Source organism: Podarcis liolepis (assembly GCF_965112155.1).
Source record: "Podarcis liolepis genome assembly, chromosome: 11".
NCBI classification, from domain to species: Eukaryota; Metazoa; Chordata; class Lepidosauria; order Squamata; family Lacertidae; genus Podarcis; species Podarcis liolepis.
This window is the reverse complement of record NC_139565.1, coordinates 23,604,098-23,630,134: the sequence shown is the minus strand read 5'-3', so window position 1 is coordinate 23,630,134 and position 26,037 is coordinate 23,604,098. Positions and strand designations below refer to the sequence as shown.

Below are 26,037 nucleotides of genomic sequence, written 5' to 3'. Positions count from 1 at the left end.
GTGCTGCTAAGATACAAGATTTCCGTGTACCAGAATAAGACATTTGTTAGAGATGCATGCCATTTTTAACCTCTGAGTTTTTGAAAAACTGTGTGTGTATTAATTTGTGTGAATGTATAAATGTATTCAGTGCAGCAGTAAAGGAAAGGAACCAGAAAAGATAAGACTCAAAACTGGTAAGAAAGAATTGCACCCATGTCTAAATTAGGTTGTATTGTTATCACATTAAAAGGGCTTGGGTGGGGAAACTGATTGGAATCACACTGATATGACCAATGGACCCAACACGGATAGACAACACAAGGGCTCCCATATTACATGGACTGACAGAGAGAAGACAGGGTCCTTCTTTCCAGCATAATAAAGTCATTCATTAAGAAGAGTCATGGGAAAAACTTGAAACACCCTGGACAACTGCATACACTTTCTAACAATATAATAATTGGATATTTATTGTGTAATAATATGGTAGAGGTAGAAGTTTGTTTTTCCTTTATGCTGGCCTTCCATCCCTTTCAATGCTTTGTTCAAAATCTTGCTAAAGGGCCTGACACCTCAAACAGAACTATTAACACACCATAAAATGTCCCTTTTTGTGGCATGATAATTTATATCTTATTGCCTTACTCAAGAGGCAGACAGCCACTTAAAATGCATCACCCTAGGAAACACTATGTACATGAAATAACTCCACATGTGGTTATGACAATTTTCAAAACACTATCACAAACCCAAGAAAGAAGAATTTATACCCATATATTTTTCTGCAGATGCTTTGCGAAAACCACCAGACAGGACCTGGGGAGCCTGCTAATGAGATCTGGGAAGTGTTATGATTCCCATGTAACATCCAAATGAGTAGGCATTCATGAGATTGCTTCAGGAAGTAAATCCATGAACACAAAATAGTATTCCTTTTAATATCCCACCTTTTCCTCTTGGGTTTCTTGGGTGGATGAAGTTCTCAGATGGTCTCCCATCTCCAGGGGGTGACCAAGACCATGCCACGTTAGGTTCACTGAGAGTAACCTACCTCCTAGACCGGAGCGGAGAACCTCTGGTTCATGGGTCAAATTTGACCCACAAAGACATTTTCCTCAACTTTGTCAGTCCTATACTCGGAGCTTGAGAAGCACTGAGCAAGGGACTTGGACATGTGGACAGGTAAAAACACACCTGTCAATAATCTGGCACCAGGTGACTGACAGGTAGGTTGTCCCACGGGGTGGGCACCAGTGACAATCTGATCCATTGGGCCAAAAAGGTTCCCAACCACTGAGCCTACTGTGTCTCAGCTGACTCCTCAGTGGTACTGTTCCCTTGAAACTGGATAGGCAAAACCCCTAGTATCTTCTCAACATTTTCTCTCTCCCCTTCTCTAATAGAGACCTATACAGGGGTACCTCGGGTTAAGAACTTAATTCGTTCTGGAGGTCCATTCTTAACCTGAAACTGTTCTCAACCTGAGGTACCACTTTAGCTAATGGGGTCTCCCGCTGCCGCCGCCGTGTGATTTCTGTTTTCATCCTGAAGCAAATTTCTTAACCGGAGGTACTATTTCTGGGTTAGCGGAGTCTGTAACCTGAAGCGTTTGTAACGTGAAGCGTCTGTAACCCGAGGTACTACTGTATAGCATAAGCTGTGGTTCAGCTCTTGATTTGCACTTATTCAATTGGCCAAAGGCAAACAACCGGGGATATTTAGACAAGAATACCTACTATGCTCACTGGCAAAATTCCCCCCTGTTCCCTAGGCTATCACAGAACTGCATTTTAAATCTCCTAAACTTATTTCCAACTCAGTTAAATAAATCAGGCTTTCTTATCTAATTTCCTAAGATAATAAGAATGGACAGAGTGTTTAATGTATAATTTAACTTTGCTGCAGACACTGCTTATACCAAATTCATCTTCCTTACCTGTCTGAATTCTAAAGCCTATTTCTGTAATCCTGTTCTGCACTATGAAGAATGGAATCTAATTTCAAATTATATTTATATGCTTTCAAAATGCCAGACATTTAAAACCCAGAGACACTACCCAGCTCTGGGGGAGGAAAATGTAGCCCCTCTATCAACTATGGACTGTTTCCCCTTGCCGTTACATTATTAGTCATGCATCCATTGATGACTCTTTATGTAGAATAATTCTAGCGTTAAAATAAATAATCAGAATGGCATCCATAACACTTTCTCAAAATTCAAAATTTACCCACTGGTCCAAAAGGTGGGCAACCCCTGTCTTAGCTTCTATGCTGTACTTGATGGAGATGTGGTGTGTGTGTGTGTGTGTGTGTGTGTGTGTGTGTGTGTTAGGGTTGCCATATTTTGAAGAGCAAAAAAGAGGACGCATTTGCCGACTTCTACTTTTAACTATGGATTGCTGTGAAAACTCTCATTTTACACATCCATGAAAAAGAGGCTGTGTCCTGGAAAAAGAAGGCATATGGCAACCCTAGTTTTGTGTGTCTATATGTATACGTATATGTTTCTACACCCCCAAAAAAGTGATTTACACTGGGTTGTAATCAATGTAGCACAAGGATTTCTCTTTGTACAATGGAGTGTTCTCCATCCCACCCCCATGCTCCCCCTAAATACTTGGGGTTCCCTCAACCATTCCAAGCAAATTTGGGGATGCTGCAGGGAGACAAGAAGGGAGGAAGTCCTTGTGCTTGAGCAGTTACTTAGCTGCATATTACCCAATGTAAGCTATTTGCAAGACATAATGCGTCATAGTATACGAGCTATGACATGTACCAATGTGCTCTCATTGTTACACTTTTGCATTTATATAACCCAGATGTACTGAAATCAGTGATTTGTTACTGACTTCACTGACAGTAACAGTAATCCTGGATTACTCCCTACGTTATTTGAAATCCAAACTCTGAACATTCAGTCAATGGGCTGGAATATTATTGTAGGGTTGGGGTCAACTCAATTTAAGTTATTGGAGAGGCTCTCAAAGAAACAAAATGGTTTTTGGACAAGTTAAAGCATTCTTTAGGACATCTGTCCATGTACCAGGCATGAAAAAAAATCAAGGTATGCACAAACAGCAATATTATTAATATTTATGTGCTTTCATCTATCATTATAGACATATCTAAATAATGCCAACTTCTGAAAATACTAAATATTCTAACTTCAAGGAAATAGCAGCAGATTTGCATTCCTGAACATCTTCTTTCTTTTCATAAGATGTTATTAAAGCTTTTTCATAATGAAATAGAACAAAACAAAAAAAACAGAGAAAGAAAGAGAAAACACAGAGGCCTCTCTCAAAGGTAACTCTGAGAGTAACTCTTTATCTTTGTCACCCACAAAATGCACAAGCAAGGTGTTATTTGCTGGCAGCGGTTTGCTCCAACAGGCAACCTGGCCACCACATTCTGCACTAGCTGCTGCCTCCGAACTAACCTCAAGGGTGGTCCCACACAGAATACAAGCCAAGTTAGAAGAGTATTGGAGAATGCCAATATTAACCAGGGTCCTTGCCTAAAAGTAATTAATGATATTATGGTAATAATCTTGTTTGAGCAATGGCATATACTGACTACTAGGTTCTGTACCTACCTCTGCTATTCTTAGAGCCTCCAGGACATGGCTGTCCTTTTCAATGTTCTTTTGTTTCTGTAAAGATCTCCATACAGCATTCCTTAATCCTTCTCGAGTCACATCCCCAGCGAGTTCACTACGCAGGACAACTAGATTGTAGACCACACCATATCGAATAACCCAGAATGGATCGTGACCTGCAAAAAATATTTCAGTGTCCCATGAGCATTCTATGCCTTTGCTAAAAAAACATAAGGAATGCTTTGCTGGATCACAACCAGATCTATGTAGTCTTTATCATATATATTTTTTCCAAATAGCAGGCAGCTAATGCCTCTGAAAGCTCGGGCCCGATTCAAACATGGCAAGGCCTTTTAAACAAGGTGTGGAAAGCCCTTGCCCATGTCTGTGGTTCCACTCAGAGGTCATCTCACTTAAAAGGCATTTACTATGTGCAATGGACCATATGCATGCGGTGTTAGCATCTCAGCAACCCATTCTCCTGGACCATACACTGTTGGGGTGTCACTGCTATCGCTGAACCAAATGCCCCTGTGTATATAATATGTGTCTTTTTAACCATCCAACTTCGGGGGGGGGGATCATCCTGCATGCGCACTTTTCATTGCACAATTGATGCATAAGTACGCCCACAGGGTAGTCCATCAATGACGTTACAAATTGTCGCCTGTACCACATCCCCAGATTCCAGCCAGTTACCACTTACCATTTTGATTTGGGGTTGAAAGCAAGACATAAAATGCCCCCAGAAATGCCTTTGTGGTATACTATTGAACCCAACCAATGTTAGCAGATTGCGGTAGTAAAAAAATCCATAGATTTCTCACAAACAAATGGTAAAGGAACGTAAAGGAAGTGTGAGTAGGTTGGCACAAGCCATGTAATGTTTTGGAACATTTTTATAATTATGGACAGTGTTCTTACAAGCTTTTTGATGGGGTAAGAAAAACATCCCAAAAACCATTAACGTTAGTTTTTAGTTGTATGATTTAAAGTTATGGGGGGGAGAGATAGCAGCTTTCCCCCAATATTTACTTCTACAAGATTTTAACAGGATTTTTACTTTTAAATATAATTTTACTGTTTCTCATTGAAAATAAAAACCATAGCTTATTATTACTGTTATCACCACCACCACCACCACCAAAACCACCATCAATATGCAGAACCAAAGGTTTGCTGAACAGGGAAAAAAATACTATGTCCTCTGAATAAGTTCTTTTGATTCTGTGTGATTGGGTTTTCTCAAACACACTTCATGTGACACCACAGAAAAACAAGAAAAGTGACACACTTAAGTGGCACACCTGACACATGTCCACTGGGAGAAGCATTGCTGGACTGAAGTATTCTACTCAGTTCTTAACCTGAGGTACCATTTTAGCTAATGGGGCCTCCCGCTGCTGCTGCGCTGCCGCCGCAACAATTTCTGTTCTCATCCTGAGGTAAAGTTCTTAACCCGAGGTACTACTTCCAGGTTAAGCGGAGTCTGTAACCAAAGTGTTTGTAACCTGAGGTATTTTTAACCCAAGGTACCACTGTACCCAAAATCAAGTGACTGAGGTGGTTACTGCCAAATGGTAGAGCCAGCCCTGGATACAGAGAACAGAGGTTTATTGAATTCATGCTGCCAGGTGTTTAATTCTGAAACATAATAATAAAATCTTTCAGTTCATGGATTTTGTTTGCTGAAGGTGGCACAAAGGAATTGTCAAAAGATAAATAAGTAGCTGAAGGAGAAAGAAGATTAGGAGGATATCAAAAGAAGCTGCCTTGGCTTATTTTTTCATGAAAAGATGCTTGTACACAATATTTATGTTTATGCAGCTATTATATTAGGTGTGAAGAATATGCTAGGCTTGTGAAAGTGGTTTGATCCCAGGCCTTCTCAGCATGCAATTGTTCCGTTTGTAGAGGAAAATATAGCTCTTCCCTTTCCAGCTGAAAACAGAAATGCTACAAACACACACACACAAATGTAACAATATTTGAAGTGTCAAAAAGATGAGAGCATGTTAAATGACTGTGCTCATCCTTAAAATATTTTCTCCTCCTGCCTTACATCATGTTACCTTGTCATTAGCAGTATTCCCGACATGCCCTCCTAATTAGAACAGGGAATATAACAAATGTTGAGGAAACATCAGTCATCTCTTTAGAGGCCTGCTACTCTAATGTGCTGACTGTCTCCAGAAATGGAGCTCCACATCTTTCACTCTTATGAATGTCAACGGCAATTTAAAGCATGCCCCTTCGCTAAGAGGAAGTTCTCCTCACCATACTGAATCAGGCGGTTAGATACATTCTAAAATGTATATAGACAACGCCGGTTGCAAGCCTGTCTAGAAGTAAGCAGCTAAATTCAGAGAATCGTAGAGCTGCGAGGGACCCTGAGGATTATGTAGTCCAATCCCCGGAAATGCAGGAATATGCAGCTGTCCCATCCAGGGATTGAACCTGAAAACTTGGTGCAATTCAATGTGGATTACTTCTGCACAGACATGTATAGGGTTGCCCTGCACTCAGTTGAGGTTGTACAAAAGAAATATAGAGGATTGTGGCATTTTGGTTTTGCTTCTTTTGGTAGAGCATCTACACCCAGAAGATACAGAAAACATAATAACCGCTTCCAGTAGCACCTTAGAGACCAACTAAGTTTGTTATTGGTATGAGCTTTCGTGTGCTAGCACACTTCTTCAGATACACACAAAAGCTCATACCAATAACAAACTTAGTTGGTCTCTAAGGTGCTACTGGAAGGAATTTTTTATTTTATTTTATTTTATTTTGTTTCGACTACGGCAGACCAACACGGCTACCTACCTGTAATAATAACCACTGTATGCAACAAATATGTACCACATATTTGTCATTACCATATTTGTCATATGGGCCCTGCTATCACTTAAAAAATGCCTTCTCCTGATAGTGCTGTTGGTTATGACTGAATAGTAATAACCCATCTTTGGAAATCCTATCCACAGATACAAAGAATATTTCAGTAAAATAACACCAATCTAGAACCATTAAAAAATGGCAACCTTTTGTTTGTATTATAAATATGATAAATGAAAAATTGCACAGTCTGAAATTCCTAGCTACTAGGCTGCAGTGGCTGCAATCCAGTTGTTCTGATGTACATGCAATACTCAGGTGCATACAGGGAATTCTCTTCTCACAGGAAGTGAATGTCTTGCATGTCCAAATAAGCCCTACGCACGCATGCATGCATGCATGCATGCAGCAAAACCCCTTCATAGAAATGAAAAGGAAGTCTGCCTTTGTATGCAGCAATTGACTACTCCTTAAACGCATCCTTCATGTAAATATATTTCAGCTAGCAGTACAGTGGTGCCTCGCAAGACGAAATTAATCCGTTCTGCAAGACTCTTCGTCTTGCGTTTTTTTCATCTTGCGAAGCACGGCTATTAGCGGCTTAGCGGCTATTAGCGGCTTAGCGGCTATTAACGGCTTAGCGTCTTAGCGGCTATTAATGGCTTAGCGGCTTTAAGAAAAAGGAAACAAACTTGCAATAACTCGCAAGACGTTTTGTCTTGCGAAGCAAGCCCATAGGGAAATTCGTCTTGCAGAACGACTCAAAAAACGGAAAACTCTTTCGTCTTGCGCGTTTTTCCTCTTGCGAGGCATTCGTCTTGCGAGGTACCACTGTACTCCAAAGGAGAAGGGGCTGCCCGGTCAACAGCTGATCAGGAGATATGAATTCTTTCTTGCTTGATCAAGCCAACAGTCCAAGGAGCAGAGTTTTGGCCCATTGATGCCCAAGGCAATAGATGAGGCACTACCACTTCTGCCAAAAGTGGGATTTTATTGGGCCGCCATCTTTTTTTTTTTTTAACAAGCCTTTTACTTCCATAGAACTCCCCCTTCAGGATTGTTGATCTTTTCATGAGGCATACTTGACCATAGCTTGAGGATGAGAATAAAGGCAGGACGGCAAACTGTGTTTAAAAGAAGGACATAAATGAATCCATAGTCAGCCCAATGCCTACTGAGTCCGACCCACTATTTCCCAAATGGCCAACCAGATGACCAAGCAGGAGTGACTTGCCCAGTGAGTCAGAGCCACAACAATAGCATCACTGCAACTGCGGCTTTCCAGATCACATTGAGCCCATCTAGGGCTCTCACAAGTGTGTCCCAGCAGCTCTGCTCTCACCGCCTTGGCTCTCCCTGTAAGCTGGAGCAACTCTGCTGCTGGGGGACTATTGTGACTCTGCTCCAGTGGATAAGTCACTTCTCTGACCACAAAAAACCCAGAAACAAGGTGTGAAAGCAATTGACAGCTGTTAATGTTCTCAAACAAAAAGCCCAAAGAATATCACTTTCAGCATTTTTTTCCATTTCTTACCCACTGTGAACACAATAGTTCCATTGTGAACTATGTGAGAGCCAATAAAACTTGGGGGGAAACTGCATTAATAACTTGCGCAATTTACATGTGAATCTTTAGACATTAAATACATTAGCTGGCTGCTTCAGAAATGAATGAATCTGTGTGTAACATTAAAAAGTCGCTGGTCATGATCACCACAGACTCATCTTCCATAGCAGGAGTTCTCAGTAATGGTTCTCTCAATTATCTTTCAGGGATGGAAATCCTGAGAAAGCTTGAAAGGAACAGGTATCTTTTCTTATAGGAAAAGATTGTAGGTCATACCCAAAGATGTCAAGGCTGCAATTCTAAGCACTACTAGGGAGTAAGTCCAGTTAGAATCTATGGGATTTGCTTCCTAGAAAACTTGCTCTGTGGTTGCATCTGTGTGTACACTTACTTAGGAGTAAGCCTAATTGAATGCAATGTGAATTACTTCCAAGTAAACGTGCACAGAATCAAAATGTAAGGCTTCCATTATATAAAATGCACATAATGCGTAATTACTTGAAGACATCTTGAACTCAGTGGGGCTGAGTGAAAATGGATAGGTTTAAGCTATACAGCAGCTTACTTTCCTGAAAATCTTCACTCAACTTGTTCGCAGATCACAGCCCTAATAGGGAACTATTAAGAGATGGCATTTAATCAGTCTTTTGACTGAGGAGGTGATATTTTACTTTTAAGATAATATACAGAGAACAAGGAAGCATAGAAATACTGACAACCATAGGCAGATAAAAAAAATTGTGGAAGATTAATTAGACAAGAATGGATGAGTTCATGCTGAGCATATGAATGAGGAAATGGCGCCACACAGGCCTGGCAGGCAATCCAAATTACTTTCATCCAGACTGAATCTTGAAATGCTTTTGGACATTGTGATACAAGCATTGAAGTCCTAAAATTGCATCTAAAGAGTGAGTACAGCAAGATGATGAATCAAAGCAGAGGGAACCGTGTGTTTGTTTGGATACAGTTTTCACAGAAGTGAAGCCAAGATTGTCCAGGTTTCAGGTAAGAATTACATACCAGAGGTAGCCAGGTTACATCAACGAATGGGCAGAAATGGGGCTATGTTTATACATGGAATGTAATGGAAAGTCATAAGCAAGATGCCGATGCAGATATGAAGTCAGGTCTATCTGAGAAGCTTGGTTTTTTAAAAAAACAACACCTCAAGTAAGGACGTTTTTAAAACCCTGGGCCAAGTTAGTTACAGGATGAAACCATCATGTTGATAACATAGACTGGAATATGTAAACTCTGAGATGTGATGAAGTCTGAAGGCTTCAGCACATGCCTACCTTGTAAGTTGATTCACATTCTCAACATGATTTGTCCTAGTAACACAGAGAAGATCACCTTCTATTCCCTTTCCCCAATGAGAAGTGCAAAGCAACAGTTGCCCGTAAAAATAGATTCCTAGTCCATTTAAACAAATATGGTGCAGAAGAGGAGATGCTTGCATGTAATCTTAAGGGAATGGAAGCAGCAGCAGAATGGAAGCCCTAAAGCCTTTGTTGGAATCATAGGGTAGCTCAAGATGTGGCAATTTTTTAATGAACGATACACTAACTTAAGAAAGGGTAGGGAATTTCAAGAGATATCTTGACTGGGCCATTCAAAGAGTTGAGCTCCCATTACAGTGGTACCTTGGCAGTCGAACGGCTTGGCTCCCGAACAAATCGGCTCCCTAACACCGCAAACCCAGAAGTGAGTGTTCTGGTTTGCGAACGTTTTTCAGAACCAAACGTCCAACATGGCTTCCACGGCTTCTGATTGAGTGCAGGAAGCTCCTTGGTTTTCGAACGGACTTCTGGAACGGATTGAATTCAAGAACCAAGGTACCACTGTATTGACAACCATAAGTTTTCATCGGTACATTTAACATCTTCTCAGCATTGGTGATCACCCATCAAAATTCACAAGTAAAAGAGAGAGAGAGATAGTGCAGTCAGTAGAACATGAGACTCTTAATCTCTAGATGACACTTGTGGTCCCTTCCAATTCTATAATTCTAAAATGATTCTAAAGGTCAGAAGGGGCTGGAATTTTCACCAGTGCCTCTCCTTTGTTACCACATGTCCATGACTGTCCATGACATGTCCATCTATACTGCGCATATGTGCATCCAAGGGCACATCCACACTGGAGTTCAATGTGAATTTGGAGCTGCTTGGGTCTCTCCTGATTGATTGATTGATTGATTGATTGATTGACTGACTGACTGATTGATTGATTGATTGACTGATTGATTTTGGCAGCATCCATGTGATGCTTCCAAAACGCCAGTCATGGCTGGAGGGTGGTAGAGGGGTTTGTGAGAAGTGGTTGAATAAAGCAGACTAAATCCTGAAAGGGAGATCGCTTGGCAACTTTGCAGAGTTACTAAGAGGTAAACAGAACAAAACTGCGGAGGAAGGCTGCTGTAAATAACATTGCACACACAAGAGTCCTCTGATTAAGCAATCAGACAGTAGAGTAGGTCAGGCCAGGCCAGAACAAAACTACTACTGTAATTAAGACATACTAAACATGGTAGACTTTTTAGACACAAGAAGCAGGGGCTGAAGGAAACGTCTTTGGCACTGTCCAACACCTCTCCCTCTGGAACGACCAGTTTGCAGCCAGGACTCTGGATATCACAAGAGCTCTTTACCCTTGCTATGACACCCACCAACTGCTTAAAAACACTAACGACTCACAGACTGTAAGTTTTTATCCTCTGCCATCTCTGTTCCAATGGGGTTTCACATACACCCATTGAGAGAAACCTTAATTGGTGCTAATACATTTTTACCCATTAGCTTCCTGTATGTTGTTTTCCCTCTTTAGGGCCCAGGAAGCTCAGCTTAGAATGCCTCTTACAGGCAAAATGGAGATTTTTTTGAAGCCAAGAGAGATACTCAAAATGGCAGGAAATTGTGCTGAACTGGAAAGCTCAGAAATCAAGATGACAAGAATTTTTTAAAAAAGAATGGGAAATGTTTATTATGTATTTGCAAAAGTATTGTAAACAGGTTAATACATTGGCAGGATTTTAAGAACACTTGTAATTTTAGAGATAGTACAGGAAATTTGAGGTAAAAAAATAATTTGGAGTAGAAATGATATGCAGTTGAAAAGAAAATTTAAGAAACCGGGGGGGGGGGGGAGGAAGTCACAGGATTCGGAGAAACCCATTTTATAGATTTGATATTGTTTTGTGTATATTTTTCTTTCTTTGTTGTTGTATTTGTTGTTGTTTATTTTTATTGTTATTACTTTTGTTGAAAATTTTATTAAAAATTATTATTTTTTAAAAATGGCAGGAAATTGTGTTTCACTGACGGGCATTCCATATCAAGGGATCCAACTTTTTTACCTCATGTCATCCAAAAGATAGGCTTTTCTTTTAAAATGTGTTGCAAAGCCCAAATTTGTCAATTTTTTGAAATTTCAAACCCTCATAACTCACAAACAGGATGAGATAAAAAAAATTAAAATTTTAGATTTAAACTCAGTTTTGATCATTCAACAAGTATACAAATTATTAAGAAAACTGGATGAGAGGAGGTAAAAAGTTGGATCACTTGATATGGAATGACCCTGACAACACCTTGCATTGTGCTATCTTTCAGGAGTAGTGTAATGTGGTATAATAATAATAATAATAATAATAATAATAATAATAATAATAATAATAATAATTTATTATTTGTACCCCGCCCATCTGGCTGGGCTTCCCCAGCCACTCTGGGCGGCTTCCAAAAAAATATCAAAATCCTCTAATACATCAAACATTAAAAGCTTCACCAAACAGGGCTGCCTTCAGATGTTTTCTAAAAGTCTGGTAGTAGTTGTTCTCTTTGACATCTGGTGGGAGGGCGTTCCACAGGGAGGGCGCCACTACTGAGAAGGCCCTCTGCCTGGTTCCCTGTAACTTGGCTTCTCGCAGTGAGGGAACTGCCAGAAGGCCCTCGGCACTGGATCTCAGTGTCCGGGTAGAATGATGGGGATGGAGACGCTCCTTCAGGTATACTGGACTGAGACCGTTTAGGGCTTTAAAGGTCAGCACCAATACCTTGAATTGTGCTCGGAAACGTACTGGGAGCCAATGTAGGTCTTTTAAGACCGGTGTTATGTGGTCTCGGCGGCTGCTCCCAGTCACCAGTCTAGCTGCCGCATTCTGGATTAGTTGTAGTTTCCAGGTCACCTTCAAAGGTAGCCCCATGTAGAGCGCATTGCAGTAGTCCAAGTGGGAGATAACCAGAGCATGCACCACTCTGGCAAGACAGTCCGCAGGCAGATAGGGTCTCAGCCTGTGTACCAGATGGAGCTGGTAAACAGCTGCCCTGGACACAGATTTAACCTGTGCCTCCATGGACAGCTGCGAGTCCAAAATGACTCCCAGGCTGCGCACCTGGTCCTTCAGGGGCACAGTTACCCCATTCAGGACCAGGGAATCCTCCACAACTGCCCGCCTCCTGTCCCCCAAGAACAGTACTTCTGTCTTGTCAGGATTCAACCTCAATCTGTTAGCCGCCATCCAACCTCCAACTGCCTCCAGGCACTCACACAGGACCTTCACCGCCTTCACTGGTTCTGATTTGAAAGAGAGGTAGAGCTGGGTATCATCCGCATACTGATGAACACCCAGCCCAAACCCCCTGATGATCTCTCCCAGCGGCTGCATATAGATGTTGAAAAGCATGGGGGAGAGGACAGAACCCTGAGGCACCCCACAAGTGAGAGCCCAGGGGTCTGAACACTCATCCCCCACCACCACTTTCTGAACACGGCCCAGGAGAAAGGAGCTGAACCACTGTATAACAGTGCCCCCAGCTCCCAGCCCCTCTAGACGGTCCAGAAGGATGTTATGGTTGATGGTATCAAAGGCCGCTGAGAGATCCAGCAGAACTAGGAAACAACTCTCACCTTTGTCCCTAGCTCGCCAGAGATCATCAACCAGTGCGACCAAGGCAGTTTCAGTCCCATGATGAGGCCTGAACCCCGATTGGAAGGGATCCAAATGGTCCGCATCCTCCAGGCGTGCCTGGAGTTGTTCAGCAACCACTCGCTCAATCACCTTGCCCAAGAATGGAAGATTTGAGACTGAGCGATAGTTGGCCATCGTGGCCGCATCTAAAGATGTTTTTTTAAGAAGCGGTTTAATAACCGCCTCTTTCAGCGGGTCTGGGAAGGCTCCCTCACGGAGGGAAACATTCACCACCCTACGAAGCCCATCGCCCAGCCCTTCCCGGCTAGCTTTTATAAGCCAGGATGGGCAAGGATCAAGGAGACAGGTGGTTGGTTTCACTCGTCCAAGCAGCCTGTCCACATCCTCGGAGGTAACAGATTGGAACTGATCCCACACAATTTGACTAGACAGGACTCTAGCACTCTCCCGCCCCAGCCCTGCTCCCATGGTGGCGTCTACCTCTTCCCGAATCTGAGCGACTTTATCTGCAAAAAACCTTGCAAAATCATTACAGGAGATCATGTGGCCCATACTGGGCCCCGATGTAGCAGGTGGTTCTGCTAAATTGCGAACCACCTGAAAAAGTCTCCTGCTGCTGTTTTCTGCAGATGCAATAGAGGCGGTGAAGAAAGTCTTCTTCGCCGTCGCTACCGCCACTTGGTAGGCTCGACATTGGGCTCTAACCCGTGTCCGGTCAGCTTCAGAATGGGTCATCTGCCACCGGCGCTCTAGTTTTAATATTCAAATGTACTCACATTTGTTTTGCAGTTATAAACAGCAGCTAGACAGGAATTTAATAATGGGCTGGATATCTGAATAAATAATAATAATTTAACATTTATACCCCGCCCATCTGGCTGGGTTTCCCTTGACACTCTGGGTGGCTCCCAACAGAATCGAAAGCACGATAAAACATCAAACATCAAAAACTTCCCAGAACAGGGCTGCCTTTAGATGTCTTCTAAATGTCAGGTAGTTATTTATCTCTTTGACATCTGATGGGAGGGCGTTCCACAGGGCAAGCGCCACTACCGAGAAGGCCCTTGGCCTGGTTCCCTGTAACCTCACTTCTCACGGGGAGGGAACCGCCAGAAGTCCCTTGGAGCTGGACCTCAGTGTCCAGGCTGAACAATGGGGGTAGAGATGCTCCTTGAAATGTTCCCATTAGAGGAATTCCTTGCCCTTCTAAGTTACAGCAGATGCGACGCTAGAATCTCATTTTCCAGGAATGCCAGCACTCCCTGTATACGTTGAAAACTAACAGGAAAATATCGAGTTCTTACCAACAAGGCTTCACCCAAAAGATGGTGAAAATGTTACAAACTATTCCCGAATCATCTTTACTCTAAATAAGGAGTTTGGTCCCAAAGCAAATTCCTGCCTCACTCATGATCCCACCAATTTTGACAGCAGCTGTTAAAAGAAAGAAACAATGTGATAGTCCCCCCCACTTTGCTGGTATGCCAGCTGAAGAGGGGGGACTTGTAGGTAGATGCAAGAGTGTGGGTGACCACCCTCAACCCTAGCATGGGTTGGCTAAAGGTAAATACAGCACTTGGAATGATAATAATAAAAAAGAACTTTGCTGAGTCAATGACAGGTTATTGCAAGCACAACAGAGCCGTCATCAGCCTACATACAGCCTGTCTCGAAATCCATGCAATGAAAGTATTGCAGACCTACTATATTCTAGCCACTCATAAATGGATTTATAAATCCACTCATCATTAGCCATACAGCTCTTTTCCCGCTTGAATTAAGCTACATTATTTATTCCTGAATAGAAAAGATTGACAAAGAGGGCCTGTACTATAGAAGTCCTTGCACAGTGGTGCCTCGCAAGACGAAAATAATTCGTTCCGCGAGTCTTTTCGTCTTGCGATGTTTTTCGTCTTGCGAAGCGCGGTCCGTTGCAACTGCGCCTCTTCAAGCGGCTTTAAGAAAAAAGTGCAAGACGTTTTCATCTTGCGAAGCAAGCCCATAGGGAAATTCGTCTAGCGAAGCAATGCAAAACCGAAAAACCCTTTCGTCTAGCGAGTTTTTCGTCTTGCGAGGCATTCGTCTTGCGGGGCACCACTGTATTTATTGCAATCAATCAATCAATCAATGGTATATATTCCTGCTTACAGAGACAAACAGATGGCAAGATGTTAGGACTGTCGTAAAAAGGGGGGCCCCTGCAATCTAATAATAATGTCTAGACATTGAGAGAAATCTGTTATGAAACTCGTCACCCAGGGTCCCCAGCAGTATTGCAAGGCTCCCTCTTCAGTTCTGCTTTGCATGACCTGGTGACAGCTATCAAAAATGTTGCTTTATATATTGGAAGACATATATGCCCTTGACAGCTCAGCAAGTGAATATGCTGGGGGTGGAGGGTAGGGTATAAAAAGCCTCCGCAACAAAAGCTCTTTGAAAAGAAAGAAAGTTTAAAAAGAAAGATCCATTAGGTATTCAAGGAATATGAAAAGGAAAACGATTCCTTTCATATTCTAATTCAAGTTTTCTGCTCGCTGCTAATCGAGTAACCACTGAGAAACAAGAAATGTATTTAGTAATGCTGCAGGTGTTCCTCCTCTCCCATACCTCTCCAACACCAGCGTCTGGACTAAGACGTTTGGAACATAAAGCATTCCTTCCATGCGTTGACCCAACTTAAAATAAATAAGGATGAATTTGTTGCTGCGGTGTAACCATCTTCAACAGGCAACAGGACCTCTAGCAGAAACGTGTGGCCTCTTCTGTAGGAACTAACTTTATGGCTCCTGTCCTGTCACAAAAATATTTGTACTGATATCAGTCCGTAGTGTCAATAATCTTTACTGAAAACAGAAAGGGGGGGAAGGATCCTAGATGGTAAAATTAGATTGAGGAAATATTCCATCATACCTTATTTGGCTCAACAGAACCAGAGGCTTGAAATATGAGAATACTTATTGGAATAAACTGGCACAGATTTTTTTTTTAAAAAATAATTAGGTCACTTATTTAGGCATTCCTTAGGGACGTGGGGGCGTTGTGGGTTAAACCACAGAGCCTAGGACTTGCTGATCAGAAGGTCGGCGGTTCGAATCCCAGCGACGGGGTGAGCTCCTGTTGCTCGGTCCCAGCTCCTGCCAACCTAGCAGTTCGAAAGCACGTCAAAGTGCAAGTAGATAAATAGGTACCGCTCCAGCGGGAAGGAAATGGTGTTTCCATGTGCTGCTCTGGTTCGCCAGAAGTGGCTTAGTCATGCTGGCCACATGACCTGGAAGCTGTACACCGGCTCCCTCGGCCAATAAAGTAAGTGCCGCAACCCCAGAGTCGGTCACAACTGGACCTAATGGTCAGGGGTCCCTTTACCTTTACCTAGATACAGTACAGACCTTAGGGCAAGGTGTCATCAATATGCTGATGGGACCCAGCTCTATTCCTCTGTGACATCTGAAACCATGCAAGCTCTGATACCTGGACTCGGTCGTGGGCTGGATGAGGGCTAACAAGCTGACTCTAAATCATGGCAAGATGGAGGTGCTGTGTGTGATTGGTTAACTGCAGATAAGTGGTTAACTGCAATTATGAGATCATACACTCCCAGAAGGAGCAGGGTCCTCATCAGGAAGTGCTCCTGGATCCATCTCTGTCACTAAAGACCCAGGTGATCTCAGTGGCTAGGAGTGTCTTATCAGCTGTGGCTGCTAAAACAGCTGTGGCCATTTCTGGACCGGAACAACCTATTCACTCTCATACATGGGCTAGTAACCTCCAGTCTGGATCACGCACGGCAATGCACTCTGTGTGGGACTGACTTCAAAGGTGACCCAGAAGCTTTAGCTAGTGCAAACTGTGGTTAGTGGATTTTTCACCGAGACAGAATACGATCATCGCCCAGCTGAAAGAATGGTAGAGTCTGCCAATTAGCTGTTGGGTTGAATTCAAGATGCTTGCTGTGGTGTACACAGACTTATAAAGCTTGCAGCCAGGATACCTAAAAGATCTTCTCATCCCTTATAAAGTTAAAGGTAAAGGGACCCCTGACCATTAGGTTCTGTTGTGGCCAACTCTGGGGCTGCGGCGCTCACTTCGCTTTATTGGCCAAGGGTCATGTGGCCAGCATGACTAAGCTGCTTCTGGCGAACCAGAGCAGTGCACGGAAAAACCATTTACCTTCCCGCTGGAGCGGTACCTATTTATCTACTTGCACTTTGACGTGCTTTCGAACTGCTAGGTTGGCAGGAGCAGGGACCGAGCAACGGGAGCTCACCCCGTCATGGGGATTCGAACCGCCGACCTTCTGGATCAGAAAGTCCTAGGCTCTGTGGTTTAACCCACAGCGCCACCCGCAACTAACCAATCACTACATTTTGCAGGACAGGCCAACCTGTAAGGTTGACAATGACAGAACTCAGCTGTTAGTGTGGCAGCACCTGCCCTCTGAAACTTTCTCCCATTACCTATCACAAGCACTGTCTTTATTGCCTTTTAGGCATTTGTTGAAGAATTTTCTCTTTCAGCGAGCGGAATCTTTTCTTCTAGTCATTATCTGAATTTATTTGAAATTGTTTTTATATGTGCAGTTGTTTTGTATGTGGCTTTTAGTGTATTGCAAAATTGCTTCGAGATGCTTCATGGCAATTCATAAATGAAATAAAATAGTAATAATACCTTCCAGATACCAATAGGAGCTCCCGTTTGTGTAACATTCTACATTAAAGTTTAATATGTTCATTTTATGGCTTTCAGTGGGTAAAGCATAAATTGGAAGCACAGCTACATTTATTATCTGCTTTGCAAATGCTTTCCTTCGTATTTTCATATATATACACATACGGACGCACACATGTACGCATACACTTTTTCCTGTCCACACACATACACATACATATACACATCCACTTGCCTTTGTACATGTGTAAATATCTTTAACATAAATGCAGAAGAAATATATTAAACCCAGACTTTAATAAGCTCTCCATGGGAGCTCAGCTTTTGTTGATGTGATTGATGAGACAGTGATAATGGCAGAGAGACCTGTCATTTTTAGCAAAATTTGAAAACTGAACTCTTCAAAGTAGGAGCAAGACAAGCATTTTGTAGAGTGATGGGAATTCTGACAGGCTTTATTCAGTCCCACTATGGCATGGCCATAGGTAAACAGACAACCCAAAAAGATCTATGTCTCAATGAGCCACAGACAGAGTATCCTGGGCTGTGATCTTGTCAGATCTAATTAGCTAAGCAAGGTCAGAAGTGGTCAATAATTTGACAGCATCTGTTTAGGGAAAACCAAGCGCATACTGGTGAGTCAGTTTCTTTCCTTTATGAATCACCACTGAAGGTAAGCATAAGCGTTATTGGAGGATCTTGGGGACCTTCATGCATGTCACTGCACAGATAAGATGTAAAGTGGTTGTTGTATTAAAGTTATTTGGCTTGGCGATATCTACGCTGGCTTGGACGTGTCCACAGAATGGAAGATGACGGGATCCCCAAGGATCTACAGGGAGCTGGCTTCAGGCAACCAGGCCTGTTGGCAGACCCACTCTGCTTTACAAAGATGCCTGCAAATGTGATATTAAGGGCTGGCAAGATTAATCCTGCCGTATGGGAATTCCTTGCAGATGACCACAGTACCTGGAGACAGTCAGACCATGTATCCACAGCAGTGACCAGAAGAGCAAGGATCGCTGCGAGGAGCACAGAAAGAAGAAACACCATGGTACTCCTGCGTCAGCAGAAGTGGATGCCTTCATGTGCCCCAGCTGCAACAAAACACATCCATATCCATCTCTACAGTCACAGCAGGCGCTGTAACTCTCCAATGGTTTGACTTCACCCACAAAGGCGCACTCTTCCATTGTATCCTGAGACACAGACAGATGCTAACCAAACATTTTGCCACTAGGGATGGGGGGGGTAATTCATTTCATTTTGAATTTTAATGTGAATCTATCGTTCTCATTTTCTGAAACAATTTATGAAGCAAAACCCAGCTGTCCTTCAAAATTCATGCTTCTCCAAATTTTGTGATGCAAATAATGTGTACCGAAATGCACACATTAGGAGAAAGTATGCACCGAAATGCATATATTTGTTCAATGTAACGCATATAAATTATTATCATTATTTATTAAATTTGTTGGTCACTTTTGTGCCACGGCGATTCAAAGTGACTTATAGTAATTTAAGCAAAAAGCAAGCACATACATATATTAAAACCAGCATAAAGGGTGGGTGGAAGATCTAAAACAGGGGTAGTCAACCTTTTTATACCTATCACCCATTAATGCATCTTTCTTGATGGTAATATTTCCTTACCACCCACCAGTGCTCGATAGAAGGAGGATTCAGCTTGTGCCATAGAACCCCCTACCGCCCACCTAGAATCCTGAAACGCCCACTAGTGGGCGGTAGGGACTAGGTTGACAACCCCTGCTCTAAACAACCATTCTGTCCGTGGTTTTTTTAATTACATTAAAACATTGCACCCATGTGAAAAGGCCATAGATAGTTTAAAGTCAAAGGCATGATTAAAAAGGAATGTTTAAAGCCAAAGGCATGATTAAAAAGGAATGTTTTTGCCAGGCACCTAAAGATACATAGCAATGTGTGGAATTAGGGGGATTTGCAGGCAGAAATGCATACATCAGATTCAAAAATCTGTTTATTAGGAGAAATTCACACTAAAATGCTGACAAATTTTCACGAGGATTTAAAACAAAAATGCAAATAAATGAGATGCCGATATGTGAAGAACCGAAGACCAAAAAAAAAAGAAACTGTCAGAAAGTGAAAGATAAAACCATCCCTATTCACCATCCCCCACAACTTATCTCAAGCGCATAATTCATAACTTAATGGCTTAGTCCAAGTTGATTAACTATCTCTAACGAAGAAGGAAAAATAGTTCTACAGCTGTTTCTTAATTCCCTTGTACTTTCCCCCCATTCCCTTTAATGAAGTTCTAGCTGCAGCCTCAAAGGCTTTTAAATTAGAAAGACAGATATAACACATTAGAACATTCCCAACACTAATCAGAGATGCTCTGTTTTAAACTACACCCTAAGATAGCCTTACAAATGAGTCTGATCTAATAGTCTTCAGACAAATGACAACAACTGTAGTGAGAAACAGCAGAACCTCACAATTTTATGAAACCACTCCAGTCTTTCTTCCTCACTTGTAAGCTTGATGATTTTTCTGTTCCCTGTTGCAGCCCTCCAAGCGAGTTCTGTTGATTTCACTTCCTTGCATTTGATAGTGCTAGTGAAAGGGACAAAGTTCTTACCCAGCTCTCTGATTACAGTGGTGCCCCGCAAGACGAATGCCTCGCAAGACAAAAAACCCGCTAGACGAAAGGGTTTTCCGTTTTCTGATGCGCTTCACAAGACGAATTTCCCTATGGGCTTGCTTCGCAAGACGGAAACGTCTTGCAAGTCTTGCGATTTTTTTCGCTTTTTTCTCCCTTTTTCTAAGCCGCTAAGCCGCTAATAGCCTTTTAGCCGCTAAGCCACTAAGCCTTTAATAGCTGCTAAACCGCTAATAGCGCTAATCCGCTAATAGGGTTGCTTCGCAAGACGAAAAAAACCGCTAGACGAAGAGACTCGCGGAACGGATTATTTTCGTCTTGCGAGGCACCACTGTACTTCCGGCACAGCAGGGAATGAGAAAATGTACTCTCCCTTTGCAGTAGGAAAAGACACACCTGGCACCATTTTTAAAAGCGGGCAGGAGCACACACAGCACAGCCCTATCCTCCCTCCAAAAGCTGGGCTGCCTTCTATACAGGCATATCTTCGTCTGTGTCGACTAAGGAGGGGGAACATCACAGCTGTCACTGCCAAAAGATTTGGCAGAATCATTCAATTCAAGGGAAATGCAGATGGGACGTGTTTAGTAGGATTGTTTGGATAAGCTCCCAAACCCCTGCTCCCCTTCAATTCTGCTGAGACTTAAGTTTCCTGGCTGCCTCAAAAAGATAAACATGAAAATTGTATGTATCGAGGTCAGATGCACTGCAAAGACATTGATTTTTTTCATAACATTTCTGAAGTTTGACAGTGGTGGCGGCAATGCTTTTTAGAAGCAGCCTTTAAAATCAAGCATACATATATTTGTCTCAGCTTTTATGACAGATGTCATCGACATTGCTATGTGGGAAGATCATTTAAGATGCACACAACTATTAGAGGGGAAAAGAAGGTTAATAATAGGCTTTTCGTGCAGTATGTATCTTGTTAAGATGCAGAAAAAAAGGATGAAAAGTTCATCTCAGCGTTGACAAGGAGAGCAAGGGGCCTGTTACCTTACCAAAAATGAAAGACAAAGAGCATGTAAAGGGCATTTTGACCCACTTATTCATGGACTATATATACACAAGCAAAATATTAAGATGGACTGGAAAAAACAATAATGACCTTTCACTTGCAATGACTGTATTCCTGTATTATGCACAAAATCAAGCTCAACACATAAAAATAAATGTGTGTTCTGGACTACATTTGGGAAGAATTAACAAGATTAATTGTCTCTTTGTAGACTTCATTTGAACTATCCCAAACAAAAACTGACCCCAAATCTATTTAGGACAAAAATGAGAGATATTTTCTACTGACCTGGACATATATCCTGATTACTGCAGCGAAGCCTGATCTAAGGGTCAAACAAGACTGAATAAAATGCAGCTATAAGGGAACCCAAATTAGATGAGAGCACTGATTCTCAACCCTAATGTTTGGTCCAAAATTCTGCCTAACCAGAAGGGCAAAAGGAGCTGTCCAAGATTCAGAGATCAAGAGGTCCTGGATAGCGGGGAACTGTCCGGCAAAGAGTTGCAAGCAGCATAACACGAGATGTTGTTTTAGAACTGGCTTGCTTGGCATCAATTGAGATTTATAACTGGTTCTGCTATCCATACCATTCCTGGAATGTCATCAGAGCACATGAGGAATCTACCATCCTCTGGATTAAGACTTATGAATGAGAGCTGCCAGATAGGAATGATACTGCCTCTGTTCCTGAGCATCTTGGTGTCAGGAGTGCGTGCAGGAGCCAGGCCCTGTGACCAGTAGGGCTTTGCAAGACTGGGGCCTTCCTAAGTTTGTTCTGAAGAGGCAAGGCACAGCCGCACAGGTGAGGCTGATTGGTAACTCACAGCAGCTGGTGGCAAGAGCTGGGAAGGGATATAAGGTCAGCATTTCCCTTCAGCTCTTTGCCACAGCAACACGCTTCCTGCCTTGCTGTGTTTGGCTTCTTGCTTCCTGATCCTCGGACCTTGGCTTCTTGATTCCTTGCTTTCTGATCCTCTGACCCTTGATTTTGTGAATCCTTGCTTCCTGACCCTCGGACCCTTGGCTTCTTGACTCCCGGCTCTTTGACCCTCAGACTCCTGGCTTCCTGACTCCTGGTTTCTGGACTCTCGTTCCTGCTCCCACCCCACCATCTTGCCCCTGGTCCTGACGTCCTCAACCGGGACTTCGATCACCCATAAACCACACCATGACACTTGGCATGCCTGTAGCCATGAGTAAATAGGTTCCATTGATGGTATCCTTGAGATCAGCCTCTTCCTAGCTGATGTGGCATATGTGTGCTTGTAACCTCTGTGAACTCCTCTCGAACCCCATAAGTACTTGGGCTGGCAACAGCTCTTTTTCCTCAGAGCTTTCATTTACTTCTGGACTGATTTTTGCCAGGAAGGTGGTGACACACAAAAGGGAAGGAGGTATTCAACTCTTTAACCCTACACCAGCAAAATCATTCCTTTCCCCCAAAGTTGATATTTACCTCCAAAGGAAAGGGTTGACCAACATGATTTTCCTGCACAACAGGTAGGTTATTCCCAAGCCAAAGGTCTAGCGAACAGGGTTTTTACCCTGACTTGCAAATAACTAAATTGCACATACCAGCAAGAATAACTTTGCTAAATGAATCCCAGTGTTTGCCATGGCTACAGGAGAGTGGGTGTTCACAGAGCAGAGTTGGGAAATATTTAGTGCTATGGCAGTCTGAATGTACCTAAATCAGGTTTCTGAGGTAGTCACTGCACTCTTATTGACTACAGTGTAGGTAACAAGGAGCTGATAATTTATCCTAGACTGATTTTCTCAGGTCAGCTTGGCTTCCAAGTTCTTGTTGCAATTCTATCCAGGTCACAGAAAATGTCTATACCTTACCACAGAGGTGGCACATTTCTAGTACGATTAGTGCACTTTTCATGTTCACGGCACACAGATATTGTAGCATTTACCTGTGCAAACGAGTATCTTCTGATTAAAGGGAAAATGCCTGGGAAGGTATCAGGAAATGTGCACTTTGGAGAAAAGGTGCTTAGGTACACTGAGGTCCAGCTCCGAGGGCCTTCTGGCAGTTCCCTCACTGTGAGAAGTGAGGTTACAGGGAACCAGGTAGAAGGCCTTCCCAGTAGTGGCTCCCGCCCCGTGGAGCACCCTCCCATCAGATGTCAAGGAAATAAACAACTATCTGACTTTTAGAAGACATCTGAAGGCAGCCCTGTTTACGGAAGTTTTTAATGTCTGATGTTTTATCGTTTTATCGTATTATTATTATTATTATTATTATTATTATTATTATTATTATCATCATCATCATCAATTCTGTTGGGAGCATTCCAGAGTGGCTGGGGAAACCCGGCCAGATGGGTGGGGTATAAATAATAAATTACTATTATTACTATGTCAAATCACACATTATAGAGTTCATTTAGATATGATGGACTCAGTTTCAACACATGCTACTTAAAACCAGTTTTTGTCAGTTGAGCAGCTATTAGAATAACTGTGTTGGACAGGAAATGGTAGATGAGTTCTGGGGTTCTCCTTCTTTAATTTACTCTGCCCATTGCCCTTTCTGCTTCATAACCCAGAAAGTCCTTCTCATCTGCGTGGTGCCACCTCTCTCTCCCTCCCTGTTCCCCAGCTACCTCTTCCATGTAACTCAACAACCCACACCAACAACTAAAAGTAGTCTAAAATAGAACTGCATTCACTTGTGTTTATTCCTTCCTTGTTTGCCTGACTTTTCCCATTCCTCCTCTATCCTGGTTGCTCTGCTACCCTAATCTATCCCTTCCATTCTTGTTCCTCTATTATCTCTCTGAACAGACAAAATTTAAATTGTAGTTTCCTTGTGATACTGGCTTTGGGGAGCTGCTATGCCATGTTGTACTCTTGCATGTTTACTGCAGGTGCTAAATAAATAAATAAATTATCCATAAAAGGAGGGGTGGAGAAACTTCCCTAAAGTATTTTCACAAGTAGATGTTATTGGCCTCCACTTCAAGATACCAAAAGGCTTTGAATAGCCAAATGAAATATAACATTACAGACTTATCCAAGAAATGGGCTTCCATGGAAGACCTCAAGCTGTGACTGCTGAAGCCCAGCATAATCCTACATAGTTAGCTTGTTGTTAAACCGTCTATGAGTAATCACACATTTCCTTCTTACCATAGTCAAATTGCAAGAACCCTTAATGAAACAAACAGCACCACTTGACATGGCCACTATACCACTTCCCCTCACTCAACAGGTTTCAAGCATGTATTCCTTCCATTTCCATTGCTCATTATGCTTTCAAGTGCCATCATATCACTTAACATATGTGAACAAAGTAAATTGCCAAACTTGGCTTAGTGCTTCGGTAATGAATGGCTCTTTCCTGCCAGGTTACCGAATGAATCGAATTTTGTCATTCCACATCTAGTATTACTGACTTTAACACATGCACATTTTCACACTATATAGAAGGTGCTGATAACATAATTGTGAATCTGAACTTCAACTTCAGTCCAGATGTCCCTGTTACTGCAATCCTAAAAATAAAAATAGAGACAAGTAGTATAAAAAGTGAGCCTTTGTCTTGAAATCACAGGTGTTGAAGTGTTGAAGTCCCTATTTTTAAGCCTTCCATAAGCTAAAATGACTTTCCGAATATCACATCTTCTTTATCAATAATGTGCCATGGATATTACAAAAAAATAGATTGATTATGATCCTAGATGACTCTGTGCCAGTGCTCATCTAGTTTAAAATAAACTTTCTTATGGCTTAAACCAATTTCCCCAAGTAGTAAACTCTACTTCAAGATTGGATTGTTGCCTGTGATCTTGTACAAATCTCACAGGATATTTGAGAAGCTGCTCCTTCCCCTATCCACCCACCGCATCCCAGTAACTTAAGATATGTAGCTGAATATTTTTTCACAGTGCCAACACCCCTGCAGTAACTCACTTTGCTTAGTCAGATGGCACCCAAGGGAGGACTGCAAGTTGACAGCCAGACCAGTTCCACAGCTAAAGTTGACTACAGACAAATCATATCATTTTCCAAACATACTGATCCCAGCTGATCATCTAACAAATGCTTTAACTTTATCCTCTAAAATAAATTGTAGCATCAGCTGTCTTGTCAGCTGTGCATTAAAATGCTTGGACTTTTCTTTCTGTCTAGGAGCACTAGTAAACATTGTAAATTTCCTGTTCAATTAATGTGTGCTTGAGATTTGTTAAGTATGTAAAAGCATGGAGAGGATTTTCTGTTGTTCCAGAAGATATGACACACCAACTTTTCATGTTACTTAAGGGCACATTTTAAAGTGGTTAATTAGAAGTTATTATGTTCATACTGAAAGTAGCATGGGCTGTAATTTGAATATTCCTTTGATCATAAGTATATTTATTTAGAAACAAGCCTCATTAAATCCCTAGTAAGTGTGTTCAATATTGTAATATTAATTTCCAAGAAGACCAATACCTTTTTTCTATAATCCTGAAATCTGGAGCCCTTTTTAAAAAATGTATTTTTATCATTATAATTACAAGTAACATGTAGGCCAAAGGTATATATACAACACAGTATTTACATTTAACAGACGAAAAATAAAAGCCATTGTTCATAATTCATATGGTGTGAAACATCAGGAAATGTCTCAGCTGTTCCTGGTTTAGAAGTTCTATAGTCAACCTTTCTTATAATAAAACATTGATCTGGAACTTTCTGGAGGAGGAACTATCATTCATAAAATGCATAGGTGACAATTAGATGTTTCAGTGCAAATGCAGTAACTGTGCTCATTTATATGAGATCAACGGAAACATGATGC

The 26,037-nt window shown here is 42.1% G+C and overlaps 1 protein-coding gene across 5 annotated transcripts in view; it reads right to left on the bottom strand.

Annotated features, from left to right (window-relative positions):
- TMEM232 (transmembrane protein 232) overlaps positions 1 to 26,037 on the bottom strand; it is a 147,468-nt gene that overhangs the window by 66,653 nt on the left and 54,778 nt on the right. For all 5 annotated transcript variants that reach the window (XM_083464500.1, XM_083464504.1, XM_083464503.1 and 2 more), the window contains one exon: positions 3,578 to 3,756. In XM_083464500.1, the coding sequence (XP_083320626.1) occupies positions 3,578 to 3,756 (179 nt within the window). The remainder of the gene's footprint in view (positions 1 to 3,577; positions 3,757 to 26,037) is intronic.